Source organism: Tachypleus tridentatus, chromosome 11, assembly GCF_004210375.1.
Source record: "Tachypleus tridentatus isolate NWPU-2018 chromosome 11, ASM421037v1, whole genome shotgun sequence".
In the NCBI taxonomy this organism is placed as follows: Eukaryota; Metazoa; Arthropoda; class Merostomata; order Xiphosura; family Limulidae; genus Tachypleus; species Tachypleus tridentatus.
Window position 1 is genome coordinate 78927667 of NC_134835.1, and position 16224 is coordinate 78943890.

General features: G+C 31.1%; 1 protein-coding gene across 3 annotated transcripts in view; it reads right to left on the reverse strand.

The window, feature by feature from the left end:
• LOC143232558 (uncharacterized) overlaps positions 1-16224 on the reverse strand; it is a 118134-nt gene that overhangs the window by 6043 nt on the left and 95867 nt on the right. For all 3 annotated transcript variants that reach the window (XM_076468133.1, XM_076468134.1, XM_076468135.1), the window contains exons 27-37: positions 14014-14103; positions 12784-12945; positions 11861-12046; positions 10733-10866; positions 9704-9830; positions 9054-9233; positions 8680-8733; positions 4412-4597; positions 3839-3966; positions 2829-2973; positions 952-1191 (exon numbers count right to left, since the gene is read on the reverse strand). In XM_076468133.1, coding sequence (XP_076324248.1) covers positions 952-1191; positions 2829-2973; positions 3839-3966; positions 4412-4597; positions 8680-8733; positions 9054-9233; positions 9704-9830; positions 10733-10866; positions 11861-12046; positions 12784-12945; positions 14014-14103 — 1632 coding nt within the window. The remainder of the gene's footprint in view (positions 1-951; positions 1192-2828; positions 2974-3838; positions 3967-4411; positions 4598-8679; positions 8734-9053; positions 9234-9703; positions 9831-10732; positions 10867-11860; positions 12047-12783; positions 12946-14013; positions 14104-16224) is intronic.

The window sequence follows — 16224 nt, forward strand, 5'->3', positions numbered from 1 at the left end:
AAATTACTTAAAAGCACAACATATGGCAACTTCAACAGACTTGTAACTAATACAAATATGAGTTCTTTGTTAAGAATATTAAGTCTATATCGGTTGTCCATGTGCTTTATTTATATTATTTATTTGAAACTATAATGTTATATAAAAGAAAGGGGATATAAAATTAACAGCACTTTCACTTTTGCAATCCTCAAAACTGATCCAAATCATTTGCTAATCTCATTAGACAATTAGTGCATATAAATAAAACTATAATATAGAGTTTGGGATTTAATTCTTATTTTCTTAAGTACCTCTGCTGTGCTCTAATTATACATGCCTCATTCTCCTATATGTCACATATATCATATGTATATTCTTATTTGGATCATGCAAACTCACATTAATTTCTTCTGCTGAGTTCAACCTTGACCCTGAGACATCACTTTCTGCAGCAGAAACTAGAGTAGTTGTATTGTATTTTAAGTGAACTTGTATAGAGAACAGTTTTATGATTATGACACGGAACATAGATACTTCTGAATTTCTTCACCTCATTATTCTGACTGGCCACATACTGAATATGCACTGCTAATACAATTTTTGGTATTCTTCAAAGAGATTTTCTCAGAACTTGAGAGAGACAGAACTTGTTTCTAAAGCCTGGTTTTTTTATTTATACTATTTGATGATTGAGTGTAATATTAATATATTTTTCTATTGTATATTTGATATTGTGTCTTGTATCTTTACAAATCACAATATATGGAAGGAAAAGTATTAAGTCCTGAAATATCTAGTTGTGGTAGAGATCAGGAAACTGTGTGCTGGGTTTAACAGTGAATGACCACAATAACCTCTCTCAGAAATCATTCAACCGCTTGAACAACACTTTCAGGCAGTTTCTAATTTTACGTTCATTTAAAATAATATTTTCTATTAAATAAAATAATAAGTTTAAAAGAAACTTACCATTCCTCCCACGAAGTCCATTTTCCCCTTTTGGGCCTTGAGGACCAGGTCGACCTGGAGGGCCTGAAGGTCCAGGTTCACCTGGAATTCCAATGATACCTTCTAGACCAGGAAGGCCTGTGCTTCCAGGATAGCCTCTAATTCCTTTTGGTCCCTTAAGGCCTTGATCTCCTGGAAATCCTTTGGGTCGCTGATGTATCAATGGAGGTGGATGAGAGTCACCACTCTCACCCTTGTCACCTGCATAACAAATACAAACACGCATGGTTAGCTGTGTCTACGAGTAAATATATATTAAATCTTGCTTTGTACTTTAAAGTAGAAAAATCAGAAGTAATATTTATTTGCAAAAAAGTATAACGTTAGGTTGATAAAAAATACAAGTTTACAAAAACAAACTATGATTTCAAAGAAATAAAATATTATACTGAACAACAAAAAGAATAAATGAAAATAATTCCAAAAAGATCAGGCACTAATTTGAAACAAATATGTGCATTTATTTTCCAAAATCCAAATGAAGGAATTTCATAAGTTTGAAAGTGGATTTACTTCAAATAAAACATTCCTGCATCAAATAATTACATAAAGGAAAATGTGCAATGTTTAACATTTTTGGGAATATTCAATAAATATTGATCAAATACTGTTAGCACAGAAGCACAACATCTTGGAGCAAAAATTAAATGAAAGTTCTGTTTTTTACTTACACAACAACTTTCTATATGTTACACTATTATTTTTATAGGATGATTATATACATGACTCCATACTAAAAGTATTATTAAATATTAACAACTACTTGTTTTTGCTTTTAAAAAAAAGAGAGACACTCTAGTTTTCCAATCTGTCTTTTTTCTGATATCTTTATCTCATGATGTGCACAACAAAAATGGTGTTCTCAATCAACCTTATTTTTTAAAGTTCATTGTTTAACCACTGCATTAGATGTAGTGTTTAGCTATCTTCAGTTTTTCACAAGCTTAAAAAATAATTTTTGAGAATACTTTTAGCCTGTGCACCTTCTGCAGGAAAAAAAAATTACTGAGCACCTGTAGGCCTACATACTACAATGGCCTAGTTTTCAGAGTCAGTGTAAATTTCTAGTTACACATTTGTAGAATATTTTTATTCTGCAAACTCCCTGCAAAATACATTCATTTTTTAAAAGCAAAACACCACAGGGCTATCTGCTGTGTCTACTGTAGGGTATCAAACCCTGAACTTTAGGATTGTAAGTCTGTAGACTTACACTGCCCCACAAAAAATTGAATACTGATTCCATTGTTTACCTGAAGCAGGAGTGCCAAATTAGGAAAATAAAATAATACAATTGATATTATAAGCATTGTTATTTACATTCTACAGTCCCTCAATTCACTAAGTGCTCAATTAGAAAGATAAAATAACACAAGTGAAGAGATTAACAGCATTTCGAAAAGAAAGTGCTAAAGCATATTTAGTCTTGTTTCATCACACTTATAGCTTTGGCACAACCTAAAAATCTTTACTGACATGACCTAGGTCTGAACTACTACAACAGTGAGATTAAAAAGTTTTGTGTTTACAAGGTTTGCTTCATATATCAGAGTTGGACAAAGTGGGAAGAAAAAGGGAAAGTACCCCTGTCTCTTCTTTAAACTTCCAATTAAGAGAAAGTATAAATCGAATATGTAACGAAAGGACAGTCTTCATGTTCATTATGTTTTATATACTATTGCTTTCTATTCTATTATTTTCTGCTATGTTGTGTATTGAATATAACTTGATGGTTAAGACATTGTGCAAAACATTCAGTCAGTTATGAAAGACTATGTGCTACAATATTGTACTTTAATAAGTATAATTATGAATAGGAACAAGAAACAGGAACATACCATCTAGTCCAACATATCCTGGTAAGCCAGGTTCACCAGGAAAACCAACATCTCCTCTTAACCCTTGCTGCCCAGGAAAACCTGTGATTCCGTCAACTCCTCGATCACCTTTCCTACCTTTGTGACCTGACAGGCCATCAAGTCCCTGTAGATAAAATTGTATTGTAATATGCAGAAATTCACACTACAGAATACTTGCAAATATGTAATTAGTATAGATATATTTATTCAACAAAACGGATTTAAATAGTTCAGAGTCAGGTGATTTAATAAAAGTATCATTAAAATCAAACAACTCATGTGATTTTATAATTCAAAATGCTGCTTATGACAGATAGGACTCAACCATTTTTCACATAATAAATCTGAGTAATGCAATACTACATACTCTACCCACCTATATTATTATATCTCTAAAACATTTTAATTTTTCTGTTTTCTATTTTGAAAGACAAAAAATAGTTGGTTGCTCTAAAGTATTGTAACTACAAAATTTAAGGAATTTACCTTCTATTTTATGAGATAGTTGCACTTATGTTGTATCCCATTTCATCTTGAGCATAGATGAACAGATGAATTTTGGATGAAACAGAGATAATTATGGATTCCTATGATTCAGTTTATGATTGGTTATAAATAGATGGAAGGTACTTGGTGCATGCAGTTTGGTACTTTCAAGCTACATTATTTTATATCTAGAGAGAACAGATTTATTACTGGCATAAAGAAGTCAGGACTCATTATAGTACTCTACCACTATTTATTGATGATAAGAAGGTGATTGTTTAAAGTTAACATATTCAGTTTTAGTCTTGTGTCTTACCACTTCACCTATGCAAATAACTATTACACACTACACATACTATGTCTTTGAATTACCAGTTACTGCAGAAAGCAAATAACTGTGTGCTAGTTTTAATCTTAAAATAACCACACATCTTTCACAAAATAAGATAAAAAAAATATTTCCAAGATGCTCAAAAGCATCTCTTTTGAAATATAGAACTTACTGAAACCCCAGGGTTACCTCGTGGACCAGGAGTACTAATACCTGGTAATCCACCATCTCCATGTGGACCGATCAAACCAGGAACTCCAGGATTACCAGATTCACCCTTTGAACCAATCACAAAACGGCCTACAGAAATAAAAAGTCAATAACACTAGAATTTTCCAGAAGAATAACATGATTTAAGCAAATTAATTGACTTAATGTCACATATCACAGGGATATTTCGACTGAAATGTTTGGTAAAACACTTATGACACATGACTCTGACAAAGCTATAGTCATTAAAACTAATTAATTTTACCTATTTTAGTCCTCATTCATCTCTAAGATGAATATTAAGCAAAGAAAATCTATAATGACCTATTAAATGCTATCTACAAATAATTTATAGCTAGCTCAATGTAATGCAAAGTTTAATGGAAGCATGTTAGAGCTATTATTAACACATAGTTTAATTTGTTTAAAGAATTTGAAATATTTTATTAAATTTTATAAATATATAATATGAATTTACAATTTTAGGTTGAGTGACTCATCCAATACAGAAGAATCTATAATAAATTATACACACCTGGTTCCCCTGCATATCCGTCTTCACCACGTTCACCTTTCCTACCATCTATACTAAACCCTGGATATCCTTTTGGTCCTATCAGACCTATTTCTCCTATTTCACCTCGTTCTCCTTTCACCCCTGGTGTACCTGGAAGACCTGGAAACCCAGGGATACCTGGGGTACCTGGTTCTCCTTTAGGACCTGAAGAAATAAGAATTCATTAACTAAGATAATAACTTTTATTCTATTCAAAATTAAAATTTTTCCTGTAATTAATTTTAACTTTTCCTTTTCTCTTTAGGTATCAGGTTTTATAGTTACATTTAAAGCCAGAGGTATAAAAATCCGTAGAAATATGTGAGAACAAAAAAATTTATACAACTGAAGCTAATTATTTTTCAATATGAAACATAGTTTATATGTTTTCAGCTTTTGGACAGTTTATGCTAAAATGATTTAAGATTCATTGCACCTTGCAACAAAATTATGAAAAATATAAATTCCACATTTATTTGCAGAACTTGTTGATATGTGTATATATATATTATATGTTGTATTTAGTACGTCCTACTTACTGAAAAACTGTTGTTTCAATTCAGTGATTTGTCAGACTTGACAAATAGCTAAGTGTAATATGAACACAAACTGATTACAACAGTACCAGAAATATGATTATGGTATATTAAGCTAAATGTTAAATTTTATTATTTGATTGAATACATATAAAATAAAACATAGTTAACTCGCTAAAATTATATTAATTTAGATGCTTTTTGTACTAAATATTATTTTTCACAAAAATACAGACATTGCCAAGATGCAACCCTGTTATCATTTACTAATATAATTACTTAAAACATTAATAATTATAAACAATGAAACTGTATGAACATTTTTTCTCAGCAATGTAATATTATATAAAGAAAAAATATGTTCATTACACTTGCATTCTTTGCAGCTAGATCACTAGACATTGCCTTTTGTCTGATTGTATTGGACTACATCAAATAGTTCGAGGTATTGTGCCCAAGTGATCTTATTGACTTCATAAAATACAATGACTGGCTCTAACCTTTTATGAAGAATCTTTCATTCAGATGATAAGCTACATAACCTATTATATATTGCTTGGACTCAAGCAATAACTTCACAAGATGCCTGATTGTAGTTCATTCTTTAGAAAGTATGGTCTGCTATAGACTTACATGATTGTAGCCTTTAACAAGTTTAAGACACCCAATTTATTTGTTTGTAAATTCAAACCTGCATACTACTGCTTTGATTTTACTCTAAACATCCTACCCCTACTTAATGATATGAATTCACAAGATAGAATATTCCTTTGGTTTCAGTTTCAGTCCTGCCTGTCACAAATGTTGAAATACCATACGTAAATTTTGAACTGTGGTATTAAATATGCAAATCAGCACCAAACTTTGATGAACATGTATTAGACACTCTTTCAAGGCATACAATGCAAGTTTCGTCAAGCATCATAAGCAGTTAATGCATACAGTGATCAAATGATATGATGCTAAATTTATAAGTCTTCATGAGTACTGAAAGCAGACTTGATTCTGCTTTCATTCTCTAGCTCAGTTTGTCAATAAATAGAAGTCAAACATAATGAGCTAAACAGGGAAGATCTATGCACAGCAGTGAAAATAAACTGGTATGTGTTACCATATTGAATTACCTAAAGTCCACAAAAAAAAACTACCTCAACATTGACATAACCCCTGGTATTCCAAGAAAGATTGTGTGGTAGTTACTTTATATGCTCCTAATATTAACCACCTATCTTTTTGGATAAATACATTAGCAGATTCTATCAGTAACTTTCCAAATTAATCTGAACCTAATATTATCTGCATATCTTTCATCAGTCATTGTATTGACAACCACATATTTATTTGTCAGTACAGTGTAAAAAACCATGTAATACTAGTTTCAGTTAATTTCTTCTCACATACCTTGTCACTTATTATTCCACACAGTACCTCTATAGTTTCTGTGCAGTTATTACAAACACTAACTGGAAATATCTTGATTCTAGGTATGTAATTGCTTTAAGAAGTGCAGCTTATTTATGAGCAAGAATACATTGAGCTTTCGGCATTGTTTCAATCAATAGGTAGTGCAATTTCAGATTTTATTTGCAGTTCTTCATGAAACAACTCTTGGGTATTAGGTGGATTTGTAATGATATCCTCTTAATTCACTCATGCAGTCCACTGCTCTTGTCCATATTTTTGTCAACATTTTATGGTTTCATCACACAGATTCTGTTCACATGGTACTCAAGATATGTTAGCAGGTAATATCTATAGGAAGTTTTAATAAAAAATGTTTTTACTTGAACAGAGATCCATTGCAAAAACTCTAGCATGTTTAGAAATAGTATCATCAGTGGTGTGGAGTTGAGTATTTATATTTACTCTAAGCCAATGCATATTTGCTGGAAAAAGTCTATGTTTATTAATCATAATGGTGCACTTGTTTGATTTGTCACATACAAAACTATACTTAACCCTACATGTGTTGTACTAAAAAGAATAACACCTATGAGATGGACAGTTAGCTGTATTCTTCTAGATTATGTCAGTCCTGTTCAATGTTTAACTAGTTTAAATTAGCATCCTCATATGTTTCACATTCTTGCCATGTTTCAACTGGCAATGCCTGGTGTCCAGAATACCTAATACACATCATATGAGAATGTCCACACTCACAGAGCTTTTAATGTCGTTGCCAAAATGCCAATATCCACTCACCTATGAACATATTCAAGGTAAAATAGCCAAACAATGCTGTAGTGTGATGTCTGATTACATTACAAGATACTAGTTATGAGTGCCTTGACATTTGAAACTGTTTATACTGTAACCAACACATTTACTTTTCACACTCATTTGATGAGCTTTTTTTTTCTATCATCCTGCATTTATTCACAATATTTTTTGGATTTTTTTTCTATATTGGAAGCCTGAGATTTTTTTTTTCAGAACTGACTTCATTAACTTATAAGTTACTTCACAGTTCTGATCTATTCAGTTCATAACAATCTTAATTTATTTTCTTATATACTAACCATAAAATGATTAAATCTCTGCATCTTGGAGCTCAGCTAATCACATGACACATAATAAGTTGTGTAACATGTGCAAGTAAATGACTTGTGCAACAAACAGTTGTGGGGAGATCTGATAAAGTGACTAGTATACATCACTGAAATGCATATGTACTCAGGAAGTCACCAATTTAAGTTTGTTTTTCCTAATAAATAATCAAGCTTGGTAAGTCATTTCCAATTAGATAATGCCAGCCTGTAAAAATGTAGAAAATTACAAATCTGTAAAATAAAATTACCAAGAGAAAAACAAACTGAAAATACAGAGAGCCATTTAAGGAGTTTGAGAAGAAATTAGAATCATAATTATGGCTCATAAGATTTTTAACGTTACTAAATCAGAAGAATATTGTATTATCTCTGACAGCACTATATACATTTTGTAACTCTAGGAGGTAAACACATGCCGTAATCATAAATAAAATGAGCAAAGTTTTAAAATCAGTAATGTGTGTGTGAGAGAGAGAGAGAGAGAGAGAGAAAGAAGAAAAGTTGAACTAATGAAGTTAATTCTGTTGGTTTTTTTGGAGGGGAAAAAAATAAATGAATAGTTATCATATTTTTGCAAAAATAAATAATGATTAAAATGTTTTTGTAACATAATCTGAAATTCATATTTTAATAATGTTTTTATTTTGTTGATAGTACAAAACTTATTAAAACACATAAAAAGCTGTTGGAAGAAATTTTTTTTTGAGTTGAATATTGCTGAAAATTATTAAATCATTTATTAAACTCTATCTATAGCTGATTATTTCTCCCTTTTTTTTAAATGAGCTAAAGTTTACTTCCAATATATCTTGATCATTATTTTTCTAAGAAAGAATAAGTTGTTCCAGCTTCACCCAACTTTTGTATCTTTTCAATGTCTGTTTAAGAATTTCAATAAAGACATTCCTTCTTAGCAACTTCCAGTAGCGTTATGTGTTTTATTTTAAAATTATAGACCTATTAATTAATGTAAAACAAATGTGAAATAATATATTCTACATTTTTAATTACAAAATAAGCTCCCATCTATCAAAAATATAATATTTTTTAAATTACTACTGAATTATTGTGTCACTTATATTTTTAAACCTCAAAATCAGTTACTAAGAGATTCAGGTCCACAGTTAAAACTATAATGCTATAACAAAGAAAATTAACTCACCTGGATAGCCTGGCAACCCTTTTTCACCAACCCCACCTGGTTCTCCAGGATAACCTATGTGAATAAACAAAGTGACCATAGTGTACAAACAACTCACTTGTTATCAATAATAAACATTTTGCTAACAGGCTCTATCTATAGCTTATTATTTCTGCTGAAGGTCAGTTTTCTTTCCAACAACTAAAACTCAATACAACAGCACCTTTTTTTTAAGTTAGCTAAAGTTTTCTTCCACTAAATCTTAAATATTATTTTTTTATTAACTTCCAAATTTTCATCAATACCATTTTTACTGAATGTCTTTATTTAGGCTGCACTCCAAGATTCTAAAATACGTTATTAACAGTAAAGCAAGACTCTTGTAAACGAATTACCTTTGGATCCATCTCTTCCAGGGATTCCAGTAGAACCTTCAAATCCAGGGTCTCCTCGTTGTCCCTTCAGACCAGGTAATCCTGATAGCCCAGATTCTCCTCTCTCTCCTGGATATCCAGGAAGTCCTGGAACTCCAGGTTCACCACGATCACCTCTACTGACTTCAGTTGATGGGAGACCTGTTGAAATTAAAACAACAGCTTACGTTCTATTGATTTATACAAGTAACTTTGGGTTATATGAAATGCCTTCATTGACTCCAAGTTCTTAAATATTTGTTATTATAAAAAATAATAATTTGATAAAGATACTTTTTCAACTTGCAGGAAGAACATCTTATTCGCATTGAAATATAATTCAAACAAAAATAATGTATATGAATTTACAATATCATGTTTTATATGGAACTAGAACAACCCTAAATATACATTTTAAAGAAAAATAAACATAATACAACATAAATACACAGAAACATGAAACTAATCCAAAATACAATCATCACAGAATGGGGTAGAAGAAAATGCAAAAAATGGTTTCTTTACTAGTTTTCAGCTTCCTTCACATAAAAGACTAAGTTTTTTTTTATTTCTGTAGTTGTGACATTTCATATTGAAAACAGTAAAAGTAAATAACAACATATGTACAATACCTCGTCGTCCAGGTTCTCCAGTGTCTCCAACTTGACCTTTACGTCCTTCTGGCCCAGGTCTTCCAGGAATTCCTTCATCACCAACAGATCCTTTTGGTCCAGGTAAGCCCACTATACCTCTTTCTCCCTTTGGATGTAATATAATAATTTTGAATTGAAACTGATGTCTTTTGTAATATTTATCTTTCACTAAGAGTTGGTGTTCACAGCTTCTGACTGTTGAATTAAGTGAATTGAACTTCAGTATTATACAGTATATTATAAAACAGTGAATAAACACTTACAGAAGTTAAACAGAGGGGCCCATTTCAAAAATTTCCTGAGATAAAGGTTTCTCCATGTTTCAAAGCGACCACTGAGCATGTTACAAGACAATTTTTAAAATTTAAATAAATTTATTTCTATTTATTCCTAACTTATGCTAGTTTTACTATTATAAAAATCTCGTTATATAGTGTAAAACTTCAAAAATTGAGTTAAATATCACCTTTGTTTTATAAACTACTCAAGATCAGCCTTCATGATATCAAAAAGTATCCATGTGAGATATTCAATGAAAATATATATAAATTTGTCCACTAAAATTAAGAAGCTTTCTATGTAAATAAAACAGGTGAAATTTTGTACGTTGGTTGAAAATAAAACAAAATTTCACATTTGAACGTTTAGGATAATTCATTAAAATTTAATAATGTTAAAGTAAATAATGTTACTATTTAAAATAAATAAGGGTGACAAAAAAGTCAAATAAATTTAACTTATCAGGAAATCCTAACTTACTACAAAAAGTTATTAGTTCTCCTGTGCATATTTTAATCTAGACCTGTTATACAGTGTGTACTTCTCTGTTGTTTCACTGTCTATCTGATATCAATTTAATATATGTACACCTAGTGAAATGTAATGCTTACAAGATTTTTTATCCTTGTTTCTTTTTACACAATTTAGTCAGCTTAATAAAAATTCTGTATCTATACAACATGAATTTGAACATAACTTGGGATAGTAGAACAACATTACTGAATGTACCTTCGATCCCGGAATACCATCAAATCCTGGTAATCCGCTTCTTCCTTTTACTCCAGGACGTCCTGGAGAGCCATCTCTTCCCGGAAATCCTGGGAAACCCCCATATCCTTTATCTCCCTTCTCTCCCTCATTTCCTAGAAAGAGAACAATATTCATAAATATGAACAATACTAATTAATAAGGCAAAGCAACAAAACTGAGAAAAAAACTAAACAAGCAAAACTCAGCAATCTCACATACAAAAACTTAACAAATATGTGAACTGAATGCACTAAGTGATTCAAAATAAATTTACATACTGAAAATTGTAAACATATATGGCAAAAACTGGATTCCAGAATTACAAAATACACATAAATGTAATGCAGAAACATTAGTACAGCCAGGTGGAACAATCTTGAAACTGAGATTGCTTTTGCACTTAAAAATCGTAGTCCACAACAAACATATAATAACAACTTACAATAACTACCTAATGGTAAATAACAGAGGTACAGTTTGATGATTTTACTGAACATCTATTGCAAAAAGATCCCCTTCATATAAAGTAAATAGCCGACTCATTACCTTGAAGTAGTATACATTGAATATTAAATTTAAGATGAAAAATAATAATAATAATCTGATATGTTCATTTAACAGTTACTTATATAAAATTACAACTAGATGCACTTCTGCAGGGTCCACAAAAGATGTGTTACAAGACCAAATCAAACCAAAATTAAAGGTCGTCAATACTTTTCACTTCTTGCTTCTGAAGTTCATATGTCATGTTGTGTTGAACCTGATGCATAGTTCTTCTCGTGATTCATGGAATACACACATTTTACTTATGTTACAACAGTATAAATTGCAATGTTAAGTGTCCTGTACTTGACATCATTTTTGTGTCTACTGAATTATAACATACTATTATATAGTGGTGTAAGTGGATAAAATAACTAATCTCTCCAGGAAGCCTTCTGTCCCCTTTAAAGTACAACACATAAAAAAGAGTTTTTATTTTGTGACTTTGTAAAATTTTTAATGTAGCAAGATTGCACACAAACACACATAACTGCTACTTAACACTACATTTATGCTTTACTTAATGGCGAATAGATTACACAGACACAGACAGTGAAGTACCTGGAGCTCCCATGTTTCCCATGAGTCCTTTTGGTCCTGGAATTCCTTGAGGTCCTCTGAAACCTGGCTCACCTACTTCTCCTTTTAGTCCAAATTCTGCCCCAAGACTCTCTCCTGGGACTCCTTGTACTCCCTTAGGTCCAGATCTTCCAGGTAAGCCAGATGGTCCTGGTCTCCCTGGTGGACCTAAAATAAAAAAGCAATGAATCTTTACTTGTAATTCACAGATATTCAACAGTCACATTCATCAGTGGATAAAAAAAATAATATGACACTATTTTTTCATTAAATCAAGATTCAACCTTCCATAAACTCATCTTCACCTCACTTTTTAGATTTTATTTAAATATCAGTCATAATATTTTATTCACCCCAATACCCATTCAAGTAGCAAAATTAAAACACCTTCTATTTTAAATATCAAACATCTCATAATCACTGCACTGATCCCTATTAAATATATGTATATGTAATAAGCACTACAGTTTTGAGTAAGCAAACAAATAATTTTACTTGGACAAACAGCAGATTTAAAAGCAAATTCATCCAATTGTAAATATTTTTGACATGTGAAAAGGTCTAAGGCTATACATTTTTTCATGCTAATTAAAACATTGTAGTAATTATTTTGAGAATTCCAAAATATCACATTAAATTATGTTCAGGACACAAGTCAAAACCTCTGGGCATTCAATTAAATTACAATTTCTTGTTGTTTCACATTTTACAAACTTTAAATCATAAAGCTAAGTTATTATATTGTCAAGTGTGATAAGCAAAACATGTTTTAAAAAATTAAACATTTCAACTTTTACATGACTGACTGTTCTTTCAATTTTATCTTATTACTAAAAATTGAGTTTTTCATAAAAATGTTTCACCAAATAGATATAAAAAAGAGAAAAAAACAAAAAATTACATACCCAAAAATCCAGGCTCTCCAACATCTCCTTTCTGACCCACTGGTGAAGGGTCCCCAGGTGGTCCCTCAGGCCCTTGAGGTCCAGGATCTCCTGCTTCACCTCTGAATCCTGGCAGACCTTGGCGTCCTCGATATCCTTCATACCCTGGTTCTCCTTGTTCTCCTAAAGAAATTAAATAAGTCAAAATTTTCCTTGAAATCTAAACATCCAACTTAAAATATATTCAAAATAATGAGTAGTTACAATTATATGATGGATATGATAAAAAAACTTCAGAAAATGTCAGACTGATTATTATCATGATATTATGATAATTATGTTAATCATTCCCAGAGACTGCAAGACACTTATTTAGTTATATAAATAAATTAACATGTTAAAGAGACTATTTCAAAGAGTCAAGTTTTTTAAGCTCAATTCAAAACAGTGGCATGTTTTTCATGATACCTCATTTAATGATAGTAAACCAGCCTCGAGAAGATAAAAAAATCAGTTTTTCATGAATATAAAAATACTTTAATCTAATCCATTACTAGCACAAATATATACTGCAGTTTTGGAAAATCAGTGACACAAGATATAACCATTGATGACTGCAGTGATTATGAAAGCACTGATTATACATGTCATCTATGATGATTAGTGCAGCACATAACATTAACACATTGAAGCTTCCAAAACTCAGCCACTGATTTTAAGTACCCTGGAAGTATACCACTCATGATTGCAATGCAAAGTATGGTAGTTAATGCCAGATAGAGCTAACTTAGTATTATTTATTATGCTAAGTGCTAATTTATTTTTAGTTTTTCATTTTTCAAGATGATTTTGAATATTTTGTATGTTTTGAATACTATTATACAAGTATATATGCATATATCTACATACAAGTGTAATAAACCAAAGCCGCTGACTAGGATATGCCACAGATTCAAAGGTAATTCAGTTTAAGGTTTTGTGTTGCCAAAGTATTAAATCATCTGGTTTGGGTTTCAAAATTGACCAAAAATGCTGTGGAAATGAGATAGGAAAAACATTATGTGCATAGGTTTTTGTGGCTAAGAAGTAACTCAAACATTCTGTAGTTAGACTGAAAGTTAATAAATTAAAAGAACAAAATCAGTATACATAATAATTTTAACTGTTCATATTTGAAATCAGATTTGAATGTATTATCCCAAGTAACATTTTCTTTATTATAAATTTCTAAACATGTAAAACAGCACAGACCTTTAAGGCCAGGGAGACCTTCCAGTCCAGGTTGTCCAGGTAATCCATCACTTCCTGGGGCTCCTGCTTCTCCTGGTTCACCTGTCATGCCTTTAAACAAAATATTCCAAAAACACTATAAAACTTGTCAATGATTTATCTTGGTTTGTAATTAAGAGCTAATACAGTACAAAGTTGTTATTCTCAGCTGGTCAGAGTACAGCTAGGTTTTCTCAACTGGTATAAATAACAGGTTTTCTATTACCAGAGTATTACAACTTGATTGGTTACTTAAATCAAATATAACATGATCTAAATAAAACTGAATATTTAAGCATCTGACTACAACATTGATAAAATTATGCACAAAAAACACTGACAGATTCATACTCTAGAGTTAAGGTGAAAGTACAACAGAAAATGTGGCCATGATTAGATGTAACTAAGTTACTTATTTCTTTATAATTTGTTTTAAATATGCTAAATAGCATTTTAAGATTGTAAAAGTTTTTATACAAATGAATATTGCTGATAATCCTCTTTGTACAACAATCTGATAGCACAATGGTACCATTATTACTATGAAAAGCTAAATATGCATGACATGCACATATATAACATTAATCAATAACATATAAACATGTAGTAGGTATGGCTCACAAATTAGATGGAAAAACACATCAATCATATGATCTGCATTGAGTGCAGTTTCCCTGTGGATATTCATGAGATCCAAGCCACTCTTTGATTACTGTTGACCTTGAATAGGTTTTTAACCATCTAAGAATGAAGAATAATTTTTCATAGTCACAAGAGGCAAAGCAAAGTTGTAATTTTTAGAAAAAAAATGTTTTGGAAAGCTTAAGCAAATATGACATTAACACACTGAGGCCTTCCAGGCTCAGCCACTGATTTCAAACACTGGTACAAAAGTCGAATATTCTCTTCCACTAGTGTCATATTGTCAGAAAGATCAGCTTAGTAAATGTTTAATGTAAAGAGAATTTTGTCAGTAAAAATATTATAAGATGAATCAATTTATGGGATTCTAGAGCCACTACATATTTTTGAGAATGATTTAGACATGAATACTTCAGTTCAGATTATAAGTGATTTAGAAAAGGAAGAAAATATTTTCCAAACACACTAATCACAAAACCTTGAGAGCAGATGAGAGATCTCCAGAAACCCTCAAGTTCCCTAGTAATGAAAGAATTATCAGAAAAAGTTCAAGAAATTAATGACAAATTCAATTTTAGGTCAAAAGAGTTTCACATAATATATATTTTTTAAACTTTCAATTTAAAATTTTCATCAGTCCATTGCTGAGAACACACATTTCGTAAAGTAGAGGTGAAGTCCATTACCTCTGCAATGATCCTTGATATTTTCTCAGCCTGAGTGTAACAGTTCTTTGGAAGGAGTTCAGACAATATGTTTATATGGCTATTAGTTACATTTGTTTTTGACAGTATGTCTACAGTTTATTTAAATGAAAAATTTCCTTATTTTGTGAGCAATCAATTTCCAGTGTACTTCAAATGTATGAGGATTAATGTTCTTCATACAGATAGTTATTTGTTATTGATTACCACAGTCCATCATTCTATCAGCTATCACACTGAAGAATATCAACTGCCTAAGCCCAAAAAGAACACAGTATATATTTATACTATAAAGAAGCGTAATCAGTGATGTCAAGAAAACCCACTTGTAGAGAAAAATATATATGTAAAAACGACTCGTTTGGGTTGATAAAATATTTTACGTAGAGGAGTGAACAACATTTCAACCTTCTTCGGTCATCGTCAGGTTCACAAAGGAAAAAAGAGGTAACTGACCAGAAGCTGACCACATGTTTGAAAGGGGTTGTGTAACTGAGTGTCGGAATGTAGAGGGTGTGCTTAAATGTTTAAATATATAATTTTATATTATTTATTTTATTATTATATTATTTTTAATATAGGTATAAAGGTGTTCCTTTGTATTGGTTTATTTTGGGCTTAATTTTTGTATAAGTAAGGCTTCTTTAATTTTACGTACTTTATTCCTACCTATGCAAAACTGACTCACACACACCACAAATATACGGCACCCCCAAACCTCATAAGCCAGATTGTCCATTACAACCAATAATGTCCACATATGAATCGTTTAATTACAATCTTGGTAAATACATACTTTATTCCTACCTACGCAAAACTGACTCACGCACACCACAAATATACGGCA